The 22623-nt window shown below is 37.1% G+C and overlaps 1 protein-coding gene across 1 annotated transcript in view; it reads right to left on the bottom strand.

Moving 5' to 3' along the window:
• Positions 1-16243, bottom strand: part of akap12b (A kinase (PRKA) anchor protein 12b) — an 83015-nt gene extending 66772 nt beyond the window's left edge. Inside the window, exon 1 of the mRNA XM_022663141.2 lies at positions 16057-16243. Within this exon, the coding sequence (XP_022518862.2) occupies positions 16057-16116 (60 nt within the window). The 5' untranslated portion in view covers positions 16117-16243. The remainder of the gene's footprint in view (positions 1-16056) is intronic.
• Positions 16244-22623: the final 6380 nt, after the last annotated feature.

The following is a 22623-nucleotide window of genomic DNA, read 5'->3' as shown; positions in this document are numbered from 1 at the left end:
ATCTCAATTAATCAGGTTTAGATCAGGAGATTGTGGCGGACATACATTTTTTTGGTTACTACGTTATTCTATATGTGTCCCCTTAGTCACCTTTTATAGTTGCTCTAATAATAGGAATTAATAATTAGTATTTTATAGTGATATATATATATATATATATATATATATATATATATATATATATATTGAGTTCTAAATGTGTGGACAGAAACTCACTCACACTGTATCCAACAATAAAGACAGCAATGTTTAACTTCTTTCTGAAGTGAAAAAAAAATTCACATGCTCAGTGTGGACATGCAGTAAAACACATTCTCAGGGGGCAGATTTTAATTAGTTAATATGGACAAAAGCACTTTCTGAATGGATTAGATTAAAATAGGGTCCTGGCTTAATTTTCTTTCACATGAGCTTCTCTGTGATTTTATTTCTGTCCTGTTTAACCATGTCTGAGCTTTTCCGCTGTTCTCTGAGAAAATATTACACTGAGTTACGTGCTGATTTTCACTGAACTCAGCGGTGCTCTATTCATTTTACTGCTATATTTATAGACATATACACAAGTGCAATGCTCTGTTCACATATCTAAAATCATAGATAATCATAGACAAATCATAGATAATCATAGATAAATCATAGATAAAAATGAGTACGGAACTATGGAGCATGTATGATGTGAAAGGTGTGGGTAATGGACAGGCAGAGTCAGAGAGCAGGCCAATGAAATTGAGTCATGACATCAACCACAAGCAGCCAGCGCTTCAAATCAATACAGCCAGCAGCACACAAAGCACCTGGGAGCAGCTGAACTGCACCATCCATTAAACCAGCACAACACACACAGGAGATGACGGCATCTCGCCTCTGCTGTGTGTGCTGCCCCCGCCCACACTAAATCTCCAGCAAAGAATCTGTGATTAAGTACTAAACTCAATTACACTGCTGTTTAACAGGCAGAGAGCATCCTAATCAATCAAACCACACTTTACAAAAGAGCTGAAGTACCAGGAACAAGTTGTCTGCGTAATTTTTGCACAAAGTTGCACACAGCAGTTTTTCTATTTAGAAAGTAAACATCAATCTCAATCAGCATTGTTCCTCTTTCAATAGACAATCCAGCATAACCAAAACAGAGCTGTAAATCTGGTCGATACAAAACCTCTAAAACTTAAAGTCTTAACTTCAGATTTACATCATTAAAATTTACATAAACCCTGCTTACTAATGAAAGCCTGGAATAACAGTAAAACACAACTGACAATGTCAGGAGAATACAGTGTTGTTGATACTGGAAAGCTGTCCATCTTCGCCACATTTTGCTAGTTGTGGGAATACAGGGTGCAACCAGAACCAGGCGTTCTCCTCTTGAGTCTCTAGTAGGGGAGCCCAAACAAGGGGGAGTCACACTAAGCTAAAAGCTAACATCAGCCAAAAACAAACTGGACTACCTGGTGAAATGAATAAGAACAAGGTTAAAATCTAACCCAGTTATAACCACTTCAGCCAGCTAGAAACAGATCATCTGAGGTAAAATATGAGGGTTAATATTAGACTAATTACTGGACAAAATCTGAGATTTTTCATCTCAATATAACCTGCATACGTACTAGTTATTCTCTACATCACAGAACAATCTAGATTACTGAATAAAGGCGTTCTTTGGCCAGAGTATTCACACTCAGGATCTATCCAGGTCACTACAAAACAGAGTATACCTGAGGGACCCAGACACAGAGAGTCTAGGTTTGAGTGTGTGTGTGTGTGTGTGTGTGGAGGGGGGTAGATAGAGAAAAAGAAGGACAGACAGACAAACAGAGAGAAAAAGACAGAGATAAATGTTTTCTTAGTTCAGTTCTTAATTTAGGTAATAAATCAGTGTGGTTTTGGCTCCAGACTAAACCAAACAAATCCCACAAGCTGAACCGTCTTTTAACTTTACTAGTTTCTCAGAATGTGTCTGACAGTCTAAAAAAATGGCATTTCAAGTTATATAATTAGCATTTACACAGCAGATTCAACAATTGCATATCAACACTGAATTTATTAACAAATTGCACAGAAGAACAAATAAGAGCTTTTTTCCCAAAGGCAGCTCTCTGTAGGTCCGTTTTACCTCTTTACCTTCTTTCTCAGTCTATCACTTTTTTGTAGCAGTTTTGTCTTTTATGTTTCTTTCGTACTTATTAAGTTTTAATGTGGTTCGACTCATGTGAAAAAGTGAGCACGATGGAGAATAAGAAAAGAAGAGTGAGTGCACCCCCTTCTATTTTTGACCTCATACAAACAGGCCCATTCTTCTCACAGAGAGGAGAGAGAGGAGAGAGAGAAAGAGAGAGAGAGAGAGAGAAAGAGAGAGAGGGAGAGAAAGTTGGCATGAACTGCTGTATAACTGAGTCCAGTAAAAGGGGCCCTGAAGGATGGACGATGAAAGACAGCCGATGAACATCACCTCTTTCTCTCTGTCTCTTATCAACTACAAAGAGTGTAGAAACAGTAATAAAACTATGAGATGATGAAAGAACAGTACCTATCATAACAAAGGCTAACAGTAAAGTAAACATTATTGTTTTATATACACAGATTTAATTGGTGTAACCTGACCAAAATTCTTCCCACATGTAGCAGTTCACATCATGTCTTTCTCTCTGTTTCTCTTACATTGTAAAAATACTGGGTCTACACAGGAAACACAAAGTTACTGCTTCCTACAGGTTGATAGATAACATAGCCATGCAAGAGGTAAAAGTGTCAACTGCTAGAATTCTTAAATGGTTAAATTCTCTGTCTGGTTAAATGGTCCCTTAACTGTGATGGAAAATCTCTGCATGTGGTTCTTTAAAAAACAATAAAAAGTTATAAATAACACCAAAAGGTGTTTTACTTGTTTAATAACCTTTTTAGAACAATATTGATCATGTTAATTATCGAGTTTAACTGTGCTTTATAATTAGAAGCATATGTCCATGCAGTATATTGTTGCTGTTCAACAAAAATCAACTTTCAATGGAAGTCGATGTAAAATAGCCATTTGAAGAGCATTTCTATTGGTCTATTCTTCATGAAGTTTTGACCTAGAGTAAAGAGCAACTGCTACATTCACACTGTCAAGAAGAGAAAAACTATTTAAATGGAGATACAAGGTTTTGCATGACAGCAATGATAAGTAAAGCAAACTTGCCCTATGCAATCTAGTGTGTCCATGATACACAAGCCAAGCAACAACAAAAGCAAAATTATCAAATATCTTCCTATAAATTTCCATCGATATCCATCGACTTCACACCTTATCCAATCCCCAACTTTATACCCTGTTACACAGACCAACCTCCCAGTCTTAATACCATTCATCCAGAAATCCAGTCAGGCATTCCAGCTTAAACTGTTTCTGTTTATAAACCTTATAATATTTCCTCACACTATAAACCATTTTAAATAGCAGATGATTCTGAACCAAATGCAGTCCAGTTAAGGCCCATATGGAAATGCAAATGGTAAGTATATCTTGTGAGTAAAACTGCAATAAATGTAGTAGCCATATTAAAGGTTCATCATGTTTTTTGAACTCATGCAGCCTATCATGTGGCTGGTGTTGCATTGTGGACAACACCACCTGTGGCTGACTAGGATTTGAATCTCCATATGGACAATCACACCACTCTACACCAATAAGAGACCCTGGATAAGACTCCTAACAACTACACTTTTCTACCTTATTTATGTAACATAACTCAAATGTTGTCAGCCAAATGGCATTCATTTCTATGTTACAAGAAATGGCCCAAACATGGGAACACACCATTAGCATCAGTAATTAGTCTAAATGAATTCAAACAAAATGTTAAAATAAGATATCATTTCATTTAGTAGCTAGCTCACTACAATTTCTAACACTACAAAACCTATTTTGTTCACAGGTTGCATCAAAATTGTTCAACAGTTCAATGTTCCAATAAATTGGTACCCACTGTAGCCTTTCCAAGTCCCTCACTATCATTCTACATATTGTGATTTACTGTGATCAGAACAGTGAATTTTGAGACACAGTTTCTATAGAAAGCACCCTGACATTTTTTCAGCACACTGTGGGATATATCCTGAAACAGGAAGTGACTTCACTGATTGTTTCTGTTTTCTTGTTCTGCTCTGATTTATCTACAGTGTAAGCTGGACCACTACACATAGATACATGTAAACAATCTGAATAGAGCACTGTTTTTATAGACACAATTATTACTGAACATTTGTGACTTCGCTATGTAAAATAATTTTTTCAATGCCTCATATTTTTCGTATTTGCCTCGTGTTTTCTCATATTTATCATTGACAAAAAATGTATAATGTGTTCAGTGTTATATATTAATTTCTGATGTTAAACACTGTAAGACATGATGCTGTTGTATGTGTGCAAATGACAGTGCCCATTGCAAGCTGAGACTAATATTTTCCAGGACATTTTTAGCTATTTGGAAAACTACTCCAAATTTACTCCAAATTTCCAGATTTTCCAAGACATGTGAACCTGCGATGCATAAACAAATAAGCATTAGTCAAAGAGATACCTCAGCATCCCAAAGTTTCTAAATCTCAGCCAATTTCCACACATGCTTCCCAGCAAATACGTACAATAACAGCATTCCTTCAGCATTTACATAATAACCTCATAAAACAAAATAATGTGTCACAACTGAAACAGCAGAGCACACAAAAACATGCATATTCAGTTTCTGCAGCCAGAGCAGGACCTTTATAAATCAATCATAATACATATTTGTCATTACTGCCTGCAATAATTATCTGGTATTCCCTAAAATATTACTGTACTGAGCTGGCCATAAATCATGCAAATACCTCAATCAAATAAAACCACTGGAAAAATGTAACCTCAGTTCTTCTTTATTGACTTTTTTATGACTTCTGGATATTTTTTAGATCTTCTTGGAATATTTAGTCCTTAAAGACCTCCAAACCTCAACAGTGTATTTTTCAGTACATCTCTAAGGCCTAAATAAGTCTGTTTATTAGTCTTTATGTTTTTGGTTTATGGTCACTTATATGGTCCACACCAACCACCTGACTTCACATTTCCCACCTGACTATTGATTTTCATGTTTTTCATGTTCATCTGTATGGTTACATTAGCCTCTGTATAAATACCACTTTGATTCACTGCTTTGTTGCAAAGTATTGCCAACACATCTTGTCATTCCGTAACGAGTGTTTCCTGTCTGTTTGATATTCAGTGTATTTACTCTTTTCCTGTCTTTGCCCTTCTGGTTCTGATTGCCCTGTTGGCTGTCTACTGGTTATTAATCTTTGGTCTTGTCTTATGATTGCTGCCTTAGCCCAGCCCATGTCTGCTTTGTTTGCTATCCTGTCGCTATTGTGTTGGTTACACCCAGCGGTATTGTTTACCATCTTTGCCATTAAAGCTAATTGTTATTTTTACATCTGCGACCATCTGGCCTGTCCTGTAGACTTGACAACAGGCTATTTTTGTTACTGTGCCTTCAGGACTAAAATGCGTAAATGTTCTCTGTTCTAATTGACTGCTCTGTGTTCTAAAAGCAGACCAGGCTGAAGCACTGCTTTAGATGTGAACTGACAGATCTAAACTGATGTAGGCTAAACGGACCTGTAAATGTACTGTTTTCTTCAAAACAACGATATCAATACAGACTGCATTAGTAGTATTGTTTCCATAGTTTCCATATTAGACTGTATGGATTTAAGAGTAAAACCTGGTTTCCCATGAAATGGTCCCTTTAAGTGCACATTCTCACAGTTCTTCATTTTTCAGGAGATCAGATATAATCAGGATATAACCCACTTGCGTAACCATGAGAGTTTTGCTGTTTTTAGAACAAAAGACTGACCTTAACATCACTGAACATATTTTGGGATGACTTTCATGGTGAGAAGCAGAACATGCCCCAACTTCTAATACAGAAGGAGATTTCTGCAAAAAAAACTAAAAGCTCCTAAGAAAAAAGGAAGCTGTAATAAAGATACATTTTAAGAAACATCTCATATTGTGTGGAATTAACTGTTTTGACTAGAAATTGATGAAGGCCTCTGAAATTTGCACAGTAAGGTGCAGGGGTAAATAGTAAAATAAAACAGGCATTAATGTTTTTTGCCTGGGTAAAAGGTTCTTGCAATATGGTAGTTCCTATATAGAACATATAGAACACCAAAACTATAGGGTTTTCCTAATGTTCCTTATGCTTATGCTGCCATCAAGTCTTGTCAGAAATATTGTATTTATGAGGAGGGCACATAAACTCTATCACAAGCTTATCCTAACAAGTTGGGGGCATGTAAAAAAAACACTGATTTAACAACACCTGCAATCTCTCTGGTTTATTCTCAGCCACAGATAAAAAAATAAACACATAAATGCTACTGATACTTCTACTGAAAAATAAGTTCACTCACTGGTTCTCCTCCCTAATTCTTAAATGTAATTACATTTGATCCCAGTTAGAAACGGAAAATTAAGTAAATGAAAAAAACGAGGTGAGCAGCAGAAGAGCTCGCGCCAAAACCTCATTAAGCCACTGATCCCCTGATGTCGGCCCACATTTCCATCACATCCTATCATTGCATAATATCTGGCTCTGGCTTCTCTCTTCACACAGGGACTGATCCCAGATCAGGTGTTCCCACTGAAAGCTAAACACACACCATTATCTGTAAAACCATTCGACGGGATCTCTGAGCAAAACACTCACATGCTTGTTCCTCTTTCTCCTGTCTTTCTTTTTCCCCTTATCATTAACCTCAGATGTGTGTACTTGCAGTGATAGATGTTTTGACACAGTAAAGAGTACCACAAGTTCATACAACTAATAGTGCAGAGTGAGCTGCTCAACTCACTATCAATGACCATTTATAAAAAATTTATATTAAGAAGTACTTCAGCATTTATAACAGGTTCAGGTCATAGTCTAATATGGTAAAATACATTCTATGTCCCCTAAACATGCAGACTATGAATAAAATTGCCTTTTATGGAAGTCCTTATGATTTGACAGATACTCTTGTCAGTGGATGGAAAAGTTTTTCCATTCACTGAAAAACTTAAAGATAATCACATTCCTCTGAGACAGAAGAGATGCCAAGCCTCCAGCTAGCTTTTATTTATACATTTAGACATGAACCCAGTCTGTTTGTGGGGGTCTGACTACCCTAATTTAGACAAACGTTTATGAATATTCTCAAATATTTTAATTAAATTAAAAAGTAAAATATTAAAAGTTTGGACACAGATTCTCATTCATGTTTTCTTTATTTCTTTATTAAATATATGTTCTAGATTGTAGATTAATATTTAAGACATCAAAACAATAAAGAGACACATATGAAGTTATATAAGAAACAAAAAAGATTTTGTCCTTCACAATCCCCTGACCTAAACCCAAATAAGATGGGTCATTTTAGGGTTTGGAATGAGCTGGAGCTTCCCAGCATGAAGGAGAAGCAGAAACTATTGTTCAGCACCTCCAGGAACTCCTTCAAGATGCTGAAAAAAACTATTCCAGATGACTCTCCCTCATGAAGATGCTAAAACACAAATACCAAGAGTGTGCAGATCTGTTCTCAAAACTAAATTTGGTACTTAGAAGACTCTAAAATATAAAACATATTTGTTTGTTTACAAAATATTTCCACAAGTTCCTGTATAGTTTTAATGTCTTAATATTACACTTACAATGTAAAAATCATAAAAAGAAAGAAAACACATTGAATGAAAAGAGGTGTTTCCAAACTTGTGACTGATACTGTATTCTATGTTGCTTATTTTATGTAAATTATTTAGCTAGCAGAGTCTTTTAAATCTGGTCTGAAACTTACCTTTGTTAGTTTGTGACATATTTTATATAAATTATTTGTCATGTAAAAAGTGGCATTAAACTTTCTAGGATCATTCTGCTTTAGCCAATAAGCAATATAAGAAAACATGCAGCCCATTCCCTGATATGCACACTAAAGCAGATTTAGTTTTTCAAACCTTTAATATATATGCTTTAATATCATATAACCTTTAAAATTGGGGGTTTCTAGTCTTCAACTTGGATAATCCCACTCTGGACAGAACACTGCAGCACTGTTGTAGGATTGGCATATTTGCTAACACATGCAGTGATGGTTACATTTTTCACTTCTGGCTAAAGTGCTACTTTAACTTCACTAAAAATAATTCTCTGCCAAGCAATCTTATTTATTAGCTCTCTTAGGTTACTTTTATAGAGTGCTGCTTGAATGAAGAACACTAGCTGATGTCTACTGGAGCTAACATGCTGCCATGGTCAGTCTCATTTATAGCTAAGCTACTGCTGTGCCTGTTTTGGCATCAGTCTCTTTCACGGTGCTACTAGATTTATTTTTTTGCTACAAGCTATCTGTCAATAATATGGTGCAGGTCAGGTTTCCAGGGAGATTCTTACCAACCCCATGTAGTGAAAGCAGTAGTATTACATAGTTATTTATTGTTGCTTTAAATCTGCCATACACTGTACTGTCCAACTTCCTACTGTAGACATGTTTCCATGATGTTTGGATGCGTTGTTAGCATTGCTAACAACACTAACCTGAGACAATCAACATATTTGGACGGGATTCACCATAAAACACTGGTAAATAACTAATTTATCTGTTTTTGGATGAGTTTTTGAAATGTTTTTGCCATTTCTGAGGTAAATGGAATGCAACATATGAAGCTAGAAAAGTAGCTGGGCTTCCAATTAAAAATGTAAGGTTTCTGATGCAGCACAATCCTGTATGACTAACTGTTACTTGCATGTCATAACATGCAAGATTCTGTCAGATTGTGATACATATCACTGGTGCCATCAGTACTGAGCAATACTGTGTCACACTTTTACACACCGATTATAGAGAGAATGTAAAAAACATCAAACTGTGTGTAGCAACTGTAAAAACTGCATTAAATATAAAATAAACGGCTGCCCGTAATTCTATTTCCTTGTTTCATTTATTAATTTAAACAAATCACCTTTCCTACTGTTTCTTGTCATTTTTTGCAGGAGTCATTCTTCCAGACACAACATGGCCCTATCTACCTGCGTCATCTCTTGCCACTACACCCCCTCCACACACACCACACACTACGTGACATACCCTCGCTCCAACTTCAACAACAAACTGAACCCGCCTCCACTCTCCACTCTCTCTACCCCTCTCTTTCTCTCTCTCTCTCTCTCGTTTTGGGCTATTGCCCACACAGCGCCCCTCTGCCTCAGGAGTTGTCCTCCAGCCCATCCTCAATGGGCCCTCTGTATTCCCTCTCTCCTCTCCTCTCCTCTCCTCTCACTCTCTCTCTCTTTCCTCTTCTCCAGTCCCATCCTTTATGACCCTCTTATCTGATTGCTAGCTCTTCCACACCAGCCGTCTCTCATTACACCTTTTTACAAGGCTTTATACAGTGCTTTCTTATGCCATAACTTTACATATGCTTTTAGGAGTTAATGACCTGTGTGCTCGGGTGCACATATGTGTTCTCATCTGTGTGTCTGCATGCATTTCGATTTTTGTACCTTTATGGCGATGCATATCTTTATGAGTGTAACTGTTTTTTAACTTGACTCTTAATTGGACAATAAAGCTTTACATTTGGATAAAGGCATATTAGTTATTAAAGGTGTATTTGCACTGTCATAAAATTTAGTTCTTTGAAATTTTCCTAATATTAATGTATGCTACAGTAATAAGATTTTATTCAAAGATACTTTGAAACACTTTTACAACCATGAGAAAATGCAGATTAGTTTTTGTTAGGTCTAACACTGGTGATATTTGCAGTCAGTGACTTAACTCAAACTCAGAAGTCATAAAGGTATACAGTGATGTTTTACTCACAAAATAATGGACTATATTTTAGTATGGCTCAGACCTAATGTAGGTAAAAACGAGAGAGATGGAAACAGAAGGAGCTACAGAGGCTCACTAAGAGGAGAAAAACAACAGCTCCAGCCCTGATGTTTTTGTAAGGATTGAGTATCTCATAGGCAGAGCCACTTTTCCTCTTTCTCTCTATCTGATCTGTTTTGAGCTGAGTTTACAGAGGCAGGATAAGTTGGTGTGTGAGAGAGGGACAACTCTATCCATCCAACTTCTGACCCACTTTTTGAAGAGTGAGAAGACAGCGCGAGAGAAAGAAAGGGAGAGAGAGTGGGAGAGAGGGTGAATGATATGAGTGCATGTTTGTGTGTGGCGCTCCACTGGAGATGTGGTCGATAAACATCCTCTCTGGTGGCGTAGGAATTTTAGCAATGCTTCTCTTTACTCTCTTTACTCTACTTCTCTCTCTCTCTCTCTCTCTCTCTCGCTCTCTCTTTCTCTTTGAATCACAACACACACAGTGCTTAAAGGGCTGCCTGTCTAGTACCTTGTCAGACCACACCTGTTCAAGGGCAGCTGGGATAATACCACACTTTTGAATTAAACTGTGAGACCCTTAACTCATGTACTCATTTTACAGCTCAGCCAACAGATGTTTGGCTGATCTAATTGGCCAATACCAAAGTTGCACAGATTTATTGTTGTTGGAGAAAGTGCAGCCAATTTATTGCCAACAAGGGGTTTCTTTCATGTTGCAATGAGAAAATCAAGAATTTTAGAGATTTCAACAAGTTAATTTTATTAGCTCCACAAGAGAAAACTATGTTGGCAAAACTGATCACTAAAAACATATTTAAAAAAAAGAAACGCCTAATAGTGCTGAGAGCTACAGCCCCGAGCACTATAATATTATTATAGTATACATTCCCATGCCAAGAGTCATGGGATAGCAGGATGTAAATTGATCATGAAGTGTTCTCTCAGGCGACAGCTTGAGAATGCCTGCACATGTATATGTTGTGAGTTGCTATCTTGTGATTGACATTGAACACTGACCAGCATGCTAATCAATTTGTTCATGTGTACTGCGCACACATGGGACACAAGGGACTCTGATAGAAATCACATTAAAGGTTCCTCCTGAATTTCCTGCAGATCAGTGTTCTAGTACAACATACCATGTGACACAGTGCAAGATTCTGTTACATGATATGTTGCAGTAAATTTATTACACTATTATAGTGCATGTAAAAATAAATGGTTCTATGTAATACTGAAAAGCAAAGCATATTTGGCCTTTCGCTCTCTTTCATTATCTAGACAGTTCTTTCTCTCCCCTCTATCACAGTGCAATTCTAGCAATGCTACACTGAAAAAGAACAAGATAGGTTGGTTTTGTATTGGTCAATCTCTTAGGATTGTGAAAGCTATTTAACTATTCTATCTTTATCTTGATGCTACAGAACAACCACCTTCTGGTTCTCCAAATATTTCATTTGACGAAAAAACATCCAAAATACAAAGGCTCTACACCAATGTAAGAGTTCTTTCTAGAACCTTAATATTACGAGAAAGTTATTTAAAGTTGGTTCTTCACACTCACCCAGCTAAATCACAAAAAAAAATAATAAATTATCCAAGTTTTTTTAGAGTTTGCCCTAAGGCTGCTGGACAGTTCCCTACTAAAATAAAAAACAAAATACAGAGAAAAGCAAATTGTGCCACTACATTTCAACTTTACAATGTGTCAAAATCAAGAAGATACACCAATCTCAGCGCTCAGAGTGAACCCCTTCCGACCACAATGCCCCTTTCAGTCTCGCTTCACGCATGTTCATATCTGACATTCCAACAGCAAAAATCACAGTGTTGCCAAACACAGCTCCCATGGTGGTGCCCCCCGGCCCTCTGAGGAAATTTCTCAGAGTAAACATGAAAGAAATACCAAAGTTAAAGAGACATCTCCGTGGGAGATAACTAGATAAATGCAGCTTACTGGAACAGACCAACAAATGCTTTTAAAGTGTAATAAATGATTAAGGACACAGAAGAAAACTGAAAACACATGTCTGACCACACAAATGCTGCATTATCTGAGTAAAGCCATTAACCCAACAATCAATAAACACTATAACTTAAAATGGACAGAGACAAAAGATAAAAAAACCCAACTGACACGCTAATATAGACCCCTAATGGGTCTAATGGGTACATGTCCGCATTATATAGGCTTTCTTTGGTCTGTAGAAAAACATCAGAAGCTTCTGGACTTGACATGAGAACCCAACAGCATCTCAACATAAAAGCTATATTCCACATGATCACAGCTACCTGAGCTATTCAACACAATTCACTGTGGCCATATTACAGCAAGCTAACCTTTCCTAGCTAAAGCTTTAAAGTCAGCTAGTATTTCCTAGCTAAAACATAATAGAAGGCTATCCTTTGTTAACATGTTATGGCAAGCTATACATTTATAGCTGAGGCATTATGGCAAGTTAATCTTTATTACTAACTAACATGTTAGGACAAGCTAGCCTTTATTAACTAACATGTTGTGTAAGCTAGCTGTTTAGAGCTAACAGGTACATTACAGCAAGTTAACCTTTATAAGTAACATGTTATGGTGAGCTAGCCTTTATTAGCTAACTAACATGTTATGGTGAGCAAGCTGTTTGTAGCTAATTAGCTACATAACGGCAAGTTAACTTTCATAACTAACATGTTAGGGTGAGCTAGCCATTATTAGCTAACTTACATGTTATGGTTAGCTAGCAGTTTATAGGTAACAGTTACATTTTGGCAAGTTAACCTTTATAACTAACATGTTAGGGCAAGTTAGCCTTTATTAGCCAACTAACAAGTTATGGTGAGCTAGCTGTTTGTAGCTAATAGTTACATTACGACAAGGTAACTTTTATAACTAACGTTATGGTGAGCTAGCTGTTTATAGCTAATAGTCACATTTTGGCAAGTTATCCTTTATAAGTAACATGTTAGGGTGAGCTAGCCTTTATTAGCTAACTAACATGTTATGGTGAGCTAGCTGTTTGTAGCTATTAGCTACATAACGGCAAGTTAACTTTTATAACTAACGTGTTAGGGCAAGCTTGTTTTTATTAACTAACTAACAAGTTATGGTGAGCTAGCTGTTTGTAACTAATAGCTACATTACAGCAAGGTAACTTTCATAACTAACATGTTAGGGTGAGCTAGCCGTTATTAGCTAACTTACATGTTATGGTTAGCTAGCAGTTTATAGGTAACAGTTACATTTTGGCAAGTTAACCTTTATAACTAACATGTTAGGGCAAGTTAGCCTTTATTAGCCAACTAACAAGTTATGGTGAGCTAGCTGTTTGTAGCTAATAGTTACATTACGGCAAGGTAACTTTTATAACTAACGTTATGGTGAGATAGCTGTTTATAGCTAATAGTCACATTTTGGCAAGTTATCCTTTATAAGTAACATGTTAGGGTGAGCTAGTCTTTATTAGCCAACTAACATGTTATGGTAAACTAGCTGTTTGTAGCTAATAGCTACATTACAGCAAGGTAACATGTATAACTAACATGTTAGGGCGAGCTAGATTTTATTAACTAACTAACATGTTATGGTGAGCTAGCTGTTTAAAGAGCTACATTACAGCAAGTTAATCTTTATAACTAACATGTTATGACAAGCTAGCCTTTATTAGCTGACAAGTTATGGTGAGCTAATTTTATCTAGCTAACATACTATGCTAAGCTAGCCTTTTAGAGCAACCTCTTGCTAAACAGTTTAATCCTAGTGTCCACCTAGCATCAGCCTTAGCAACTACATGTAAATGTGAGCTGCTCAACCCTTTGGAGTTTTATTCAGGTAAGCTAACATCGTTTCTAGTTCATTTTAGCATAGTGTGTTCTCTGTATTCAAAATATACATGGATATAGCCTCAATTTCTGCAATTTTTAATGTTTGTATGTTGGCATTTGTTAACTGTTTTGTCTTTGGCATGAATTAACATACAACTCTGAATAGAATTAAGAGACCACTTCAGTTTCTGAATCAGTTTCTCTGATTTTGCTATTTACAGTTCTATGTTTGAGTTAAATGAACATTGTTTTAATCTATAAACTACGGACAGCATTTCTCCCAAATTGCAAATAAAAATATTGTCATTTAGAGCATTTATTTGCAAAAAATAAGAAATTAATGAAATAAGATAAAAGATGCAGAGCTTTCAGACCTCACATTATACAAAGAAAACAAGTTCATATTTATAAATGTTTAAGATTTTTAATCACAGTTCTCATGCATCTTAATTTCTATTATATATACACTACAGTGTAGTGCATAACCTTTAAAGTGGGCAGCAGGGCAAAAAGACAATAACATTAAGGTATTTGATGACATTGTCACACATTTATGCCCAGTTTTGTTCATTTGAAAGGGACACTCTAATACATAATACATTTGCACACACTGCACAACTAACATTATCTTACAAAGCAAGTCAGGGAAGCACACTCTGACAGAATTTATGCCAGTAACAATACAACATCATCATATTGCCCCCTCCTTATGCAACATCAGAACACACTCAGATGCAGCGCAGCTTTACAGTACAGCAGTGACCTCTAAATGCAGACTCTGCTACGGGACAGCTTCCTCTCTTTATTACTGCAGTCAGGCAGCACTAGCCGAAGCACAGCAGGATAAACAACACCAGCACAGACAACTCCAATACATATGATGCCAGTGCTCATCCAGCAGCCGTAAACAGCCCCCCTGCTTCACATACTGAAGTATTTTCCTTGTCCGACACACCACTATGAGCTCATGAAGGGCTTATTAATACGCTGAAAGCCGTGTCAGGTGTGCAGGAGAGCAGGAAAAAAAAACATTAAGCAGGGCTGAAGTTCAGGAGCATGACTGGGTCACACTGCTGTAATCTAGAGTCAGGATATCCAGAACACACTGCAGATTAACCAGGGCTGACCAGGACACCTGCATATTCAATCCATTTCGGTGTCACTGATGCACTATGTGTCCAAAGGTTTGTGGACACTTGTTCATTAATATTTATTCATATGAATTCAAAACAGTTTGATGTGTACTGTGCATCAATGACTTAAAACTACATGCTAGAAAATTGCTGTAAGTATTTGATTGCATTCAGCCACAAGTTTATTAGCCCAGACCATCACAATTATTCCAGATCATCCCAATTATTCCAGATCATCCTAATTATTTCAAATCATTCCAACTATTCCATGCTATTCTGACTATTCCAGGCCATTCCAACTATTCCAGATCATTCCAATTATTCCAAACCATTCCAAATATTTCAGATCATTAAAATTATTCCAGACCATTCCAGTTATTTCAGACCATTCCAACTATTCCAGACCATTGTTATTATTCCAGATCATTCCAACAATTCCAGACTATTCCAACTATTCCAGATAATTTCAACTATTTCAGACTATTTCAACTATTCCAGATCATTCCAACTATTCCAGATCATTCCAACTATTCCAGATCATTCCAACTATTCCAGATAATTCCAACTATTCCAGACTATTCCAACTATTCCAGTTCATTCCAACTATTCCAGATAATTCCAACTATTCCAGACTATTCCAACTATTCCAGATCATTCCAACTATTCCAGATAATTCCAACTATTCCAGACTATTCCAACTATTCCAGTTCATTCCAACTATTCCAGATAATTCCAACTATTCCAGAACATTCCAATTATTCTGACTATTCCAACTATTCCAGGTCATTCCAATTATTTTAGATAATTTCAGTTATCCCAGATAATTCCAAAAGTAACACATTTCTACTGCTCCACAGCTCAATTCTAGGGTGGGGGATCTATACCTCACCAGCCCACCCTGGGCATGTTGATCTATAGGCTCAGGTGCACCTGCTGCAGAGTGTCCCATTCTACTGGTCAGTGCTATTCTATAGAGGTTATATTACAGGTGTGTAGGCTGAACACCTGTGTCAGCAGTAGATGATACTTCTGCACATGTAAACATACATTCAGACATTCGACTTCTTTACTAGTTGTCTCACAGATTGAGTTCACCATGGGGGAGCATGTGGTGTGCGCATCTGCGTGTGAGTGCGTGCGTCACAGCTGGATGTGGGGGTGAGTGTGAGGGGGTCAGGTGTGTGTGTGTGGATGCACAGTGCGGTACCTTCTCCTCGGCGTCCTCCACCTCCTCCCCGGGGCTCTGCGCGGATGTGCTCGCTCCCATCGCGACTCGAAACCAGGGCAAAACTACCGGCAGCGATAAACAGAGAGTGAGAGAGAGAGAAGCAGAGTCCAGCACGATTCCAGCAGCACCGAGCTCAGGGTCGACCGCCTTCTGGAGAGATGAAATGGCTGAGAGGACTTTTAGAAACCCTCCTCCCCCTCCTCCTCCTCCTCCTCCTGCAGACCCGCCCTGCTGCACCGAGAGCAACCTGCACCCACCACCAGCAGCACCACCAACAACACAGAGAGAGAGAGAGGATATACAATCAATACAACTTACAGTTAATTATACACTATAAGATATACAGTATAAACATGAGTTTGTTTATTTATTTATTTATTTATTGTTTGGTTATTTTCTATTTTTTTCTATTTCTATTATTCAATTGATTTTTAGCTATTGTATCATCTTACTTTTTCTTTATTTGTATAAAGTGTACTAAACATTATTTTTATGCACATGAGCACATTGTTAAAAGCATTTAGATTCCATACGTTATTCATTTATTTATTTATTTATTTATTTATTACTTCTAGTACTATTTATTTATTTTATAGTTGCTTTATGTTCTCATTTTATTTTTAGTTATTGTAACATTTTCGTTTTTCTTCATGTGTATTTAATAATATCATAGTATACTGTTTTGCACCTAAGTGCATTATTAGAAACATTTATCTCAGCAATTACAGAGTTTATAATAGTAAATATTTCAGATAAAGAAGGGAAATGAATGGGTTGGAATGAGAGAGAGAGAGAGAATATACAATCAGTAGAACGTACAGTTAATTATACACTATAAGATTTAGAGTATAAACATTGTGAGACTTTACATTTACATTATTTATTTATTGCTTGTTTTTTTCTACTATTTATTAGATTTTTAGCTATTGTATCATCTTACTTTGTCTTTATTTGTATATAGTGAAGTAAACATTATTTTTATGCAAATGAGCACATTATTAAAAGCATTTAGATTCCATACGTTTCAGTTTTTATTTATTTATTTGTTTGTTTATTTACTTCTAGTACTATTTATTTATTTTATAGTTGCTTTATGTTCTATAATTCATTTTATTTTTAGTTACTGTAACATTTTCATTTTTCTTCATGTGTATTTAATAATATCATAGTATACTGTTTGCACCTAAGTGCATTATTAAAAACCTTTTTTTTCAGCAATTACAGAGTTTATAATGGTAAAAATTCCAGTTAAAAAGGGGAATGTGTGCAAGAGAGAGAGTTTTAAGAGTTCGAAAATATCCTGTATATTGTAAGGGGTTAGCTTACCTAATTTACCAAAACCAATTTTACCAAACCGGGTGTTGGATGTTAACTTCAGACTCCAAAAAAAGTGGGATGCTGTCTAAAATGTAAATGAATGTAAATAAAAGGAGATAAAATAAAATGTCTTAATTTAGACATTTTAGACAAAATCACAAAAAAAATCACACCATATTACTTAACTGAACACATAAGGCATTTTTATAACATATAACATTTTTAGAATACAATTTTATTTATTACTACTGTTATTGTAATCAAATTATAATATAACTAGCAAAGTGCCTGAAAAGGCAGGACGATAGCCCAGATTACTTTTTTCTCACTTGTTTACCTGCTTCAACACACCCCTACACTTTTCAAGACTGTTTTGTAGATTGGTTGTAGGCTGCTATGATGTGTTTAAATGGCTGCGGGTGGTCTCTACGGTATTCCATGAAGTTGCTCTGTTTTTGCAAAGTCGTTGCTTAGTAGTTGCTATGTTGTGGCTAAATGGTTGCTACAATGTATCTCAGTGGATACTAGGGTGTTGTTAAGTGGTTGCTGTGTCTGCCATATGGCTGCTCAAAGGTATTAGTTGGATGCTCAGATGTTTCAATGTGTGCACTTGTAACACCCAACTTTAGGCCCCATTCTTTAGTGTGAGGATAAATCTGAACGTTGTTAACATCTCAAGAACTGTGGGAGAAGATGCAGTAACTTACAAAAGTGAGTACACACCTCTCACATTTCAGCAAATATTTTATTATTACTTTTTACTTTTCATGAAACAACACTATAGAAATAAAACTTGAATATAGTGGTCAGTGTGTAACTTGTATAGCAGTAGATTTACTGTTTTTTGAAAATAATTCAACACACAACCACTAATCTCTAATAATAGCTGGCAATACTACACAAGCTCACAGTAAACCAATTGTGCTTACTTGTGTTGTATTCCTCCCTGATGTCATGTGACTTAAGGCCAATTTATGCTTCTGCATCAAACCTATGCTATAGCCTACATGTACCCTAAGTGTGACTGCGTACCCTAACGTCATAGTCTTTTAGTAGCCTGACACACACATCCCCAGCATTGTAACTACACACACATCCCTGCCTTAATGGTTTGAAATGCAGAACATTGCAGACTTGCCAACACAGGTTTGAGCGGGCACATTAGCGTAGGGCACTTGCACAGGAATGTTAAATTTGGTGCTTTTGGTACAATTTTTTAATACTGGGCTCTTGATATTCAGCATGACAGCTCATGACAAAGAACTCTCTGAGGATGGGAGAAACAGAATTGCTGCTCTCCACAAAGATGGCTAAGCTATAAGAACTTTGAAAATGGAAGAATCATACATATTGTAAGTCATAATTGCTCAGATCTGATTTTTTTAACTAAGAACAGTTTGTGCACAATTATCTCCTATAATATCCTGGTATCTCCACACATTTCTCAACACAGTCCCACGAGTCCCCAGTGCTGTTTACATATGGTGACTGAAGACTGGATGTTCATTACATCATCTAGACTTCCTCACTCATCAGCCCACTCCAGAACTTCATGTGCAGTGTGTGGCATTATGCATTGTCTTATTTTGGCAGATCAAGTTTGTTTGCGATTCTCCACCATAGAATGAAGGATACTACATCCTCCAAACACATTCAAAACAGCTGCTAAACGTCAGTGTGTGACAGTATGCTCATCTGAGCAATTCGTTTTGACTGCCAGTGTTATCATTAAACAGGATGTGTTTGCATATTTGAAATTCTATACTGACGATCACAGAAACAGTCTAAATCTTCATGTGATATGCTTCGCTATGATTTTACAATCAGAAGGGTATTTAGTTTACATTGTTCTTGGAGCAGCAGAGCAGGATACTCTGAGGAGGAGCTGAGGAAATACCACATTAAGACAGGCAGGGGCAGACCGCCCAGCACAGCGGCTCTGTGGGTGAGAGTGGCAGCGATCGCTGAGCCTCTGGCCTCCCTCACTGTCATTTACTCTGGATTCCTCACACTAATCACAGAGCCGCACTTTAACAACTAACTTCACACAGGCCAGACCTCTGCAGCTCTGCTACAGAGTAAACATATTTTACACTGACCCAGATAGATAGATAGATAGATAGATAGATAGATAGATAGATAGATAGATAGATAGATAGATAGATAGATAGATAGATAGATAGATAGATAGATAGATAGATATACACAGTTTAGTCAAATATAATGACCACTTCCTTATTTCTAAACTCTTCTATAACTACAGACTGTAGAGCTGTTTATCTGTATACCTTAATATCCTCCTTTCTACCTGATTATTTAGGTGGTCCATCATTCTCAGCACTGCAGTGACACTGGCATGTTGGAGGTGTGTTAAGTCCTTTCCGGACGGGATTATTTTCTCAGGGGGACGTCTGTGAGAAATATTTCACACTTCTACTCAGTGATAAAACTCTTGCATCCAGACTGCAATTAAAAAAACAGGAGGACCAATGAGTTTTTAGGCTTTCTCAGTCACGTGACATCACATTCAGTAGCTCCTCCATTTCCACTCGCTGTTGTGTTTACGTGAATCTCAGAGAAAAAACTCAGAGATGTGAATTTGGAAGGGACTAAAGTTACCGGAGGACCAAAAAGTTCACCGTAGGCAACTCAGAGGACACACTTAATTTTCTCAGAGGATACCTGGAAAAAAAAACAAATACATGGTCGTTCTGGACGGGAATAAAATCACAGAGGACCCTTGAGAAACTAATCCCATCCGGAAAGGGCTTAAGTGTGTGTTGGGCTGGGATGAACAAATCAGACACAGCAGTGCTGCTGGAGTTTTTAAACACTGTATTCATTGACTGTTCACTCTATTAGACACTCGTACCTAGCTAGTTCCACCTTATAGATGTAAAGTCAGAGACAGAAACTCCTTTAGTCCTTCATCAGTGGTCACATGATGCGGCCAACAAGATGCTGTCCACCGGACACTGTTGTGTTGATATTTCTGGTTGGTGGACTATTCTAGGGTTAGCACTGACACTGAGGTGTTTAAAAACTCCAGCAGCACTGCTGTGTCTGATCCACACATATAGGCACAACACACACTAACTAACACACTGCCACCATGTCAGTGTCACTGCAGTGCTGAAAATGACCCAAATATTACCTGCTCTGTGGTGGTCCTGTAGGGTCCTGACCATTGAAGAACAGAGTGAAAGGAAGATAATAAAGTATACAGAGCAACAGAAGAACTACAGTCTATAATCATAGAACTACAAAGTGCTCCTTTATGGTCAGTGGAGCTAAAAAAAAAAAACCCAGACAATTAGCGCAGAAACAAGAGGGTAGTTACAATATTCTGACTGGACTTTGTATATAAATAGAACATGATTATAGACTCAATTGAATAAGATTTGACCTCCAATATTTTGTATCTCAAAATAGCTTAATGTGTCTAAATGAGTCTAAACTTAGCTTAAATGGCATAAAGACAAAGACAGTGCTTTTCTGAGAATCCTGGAAAACTAAATCTGATGCCTTTTATATTTCTATCCACCTTATTAACTTCCAGGAAATTAGTGCAGCTTCATATAACATGTATTTATTCACTAAGTACAAGTACAACCCCACATCTCAACAAGCAGCAAGCAACATGTCTGCAAAATGATTTCTTTGGGGTTTCAGGTTTTATTGTGTTACAATTCACCACACAATATGTATTGGGGACAAGCCAGTCAAGAACTCGTATCCCCTTCTTCTGCAGCCATGTCTTTTAATAAATTCAGCTGTGTGGTTTTCCAATGTCTTATAGAAAGATGCATGGGAAAATGTCCTGATTTGGAATGGTTGCTGATCATAATCTGAATGATCCTTTTCATGTTTGTGTCCATTCCTTTCAAAAAGGTCTGGAATACTAATTTGTCCGCCCACAATATGTGCTTCTACTGTGTGATGGTCAATCCAAGATGCCTTTTACACCAGAGAAGTAAACACTGCTGTTGGACATAGTAACCATAATAGTTTCTGTTTTCCGCAGTAAAATTGTAGGTGGTATTTGTGAATATGACGCTGTGTTGTAGTATACCTTACGTATTGAGTCTTGCTAGATTGGAGGTGTAAACTAGAGCTAATTATCCTGCTGTTAAAAAAACACACACACAAAAAAAAACTACTGAGTTTGACAAAAAGACCTTTCAGAGGATCTGTGATCAGAAATGGTTGATTAACATAAAGTTGGAAAGAGTTACAAAGTGATTTTAAAGACTTTTAAAGAATTCACTAGTCTATAGTAAGATTAAATTCTATTTAATATCATTTAAATCTAGGGAATCCAGGTAATTCTATAACCTTTAACACGTAATTCTGCAGTTGATTTTATACCTTAAAGTACAGTTCATGCTTAAGCAATCAACGAACAACAGACTGCACGCCCTGAAGCTCCAGTGTTGTTGTTGTTGTTCCTGTTCTTTCATCAGCATGTGTTCTGCCCAACAAGAGGAAAAACATGCAGGATCATGTGTACATGAATATCCAACAGGCCTACAGGGCCATCAGCCACCCCCGCACTGGACAATCAGACCACATTGCTTTGTTTCTGCTAGTGGCACACCGCCAACTCCTGAAATGAATCAACTTGTTAGTGAAAACACTACGGGTAACTAATGGCCACTAGGCTGAGCGTTCGGAACGTGTTGATTGGGACATGATCAAAACAGCAGCAACCCGAAGTTCATGTATAAATGTAAATGAAAACATATGGCTGAGTGACATGTTGTCTTTACCATGTTGTTTCCAGGACATGACCTGGAAACCTAATATTTATTGACCTTTTGAGGATAACAGCATTTTCTTCAACTTTCTGTTTTAGTCATGTTTTGATTCTGTATCTCTGTTTTTATTGTTTTTTACAGTCTGTTCAGGATCTGTATTGTTACTGTAATTTGAAAAACAAGTATCTCCAAAACAGCAACTTTACAGAAAAGAGATAAAGCCTTCTCAACTTTCAATGGAAGTCAATGTAAAAAGAGTTTATTTCAGGTCCTTTTGGTAAATTTATCCCTGTGTGGGAGACTGATTCACTATGTTTTGTGCCAAGCATTAGCTACATGGGTATAAAGCCTCCAAGACTGGGCTGAAGAGCAGAGGAACAGTACTCTCTACAGAAGTGGAGCTCCACCATCAGCTTTAGGATGAGCCAAAGTCTTTCTGAATTAACTTAACATCTCCTAACCCCTCTAATGC

The sequence above is a fragment of the Astyanax mexicanus genome, chromosome 1 (genome assembly GCF_023375975.1).
Source record: "Astyanax mexicanus isolate ESR-SI-001 chromosome 1, AstMex3_surface, whole genome shotgun sequence".
Lineage (NCBI taxonomy): Eukaryota > Metazoa > Chordata > Actinopteri > Characiformes > Acestrorhamphidae > Astyanax > Astyanax mexicanus.
Note: the sequence above shows the minus strand (reverse complement) of the source record. Positions and strands in the feature narration are given on the sequence as shown.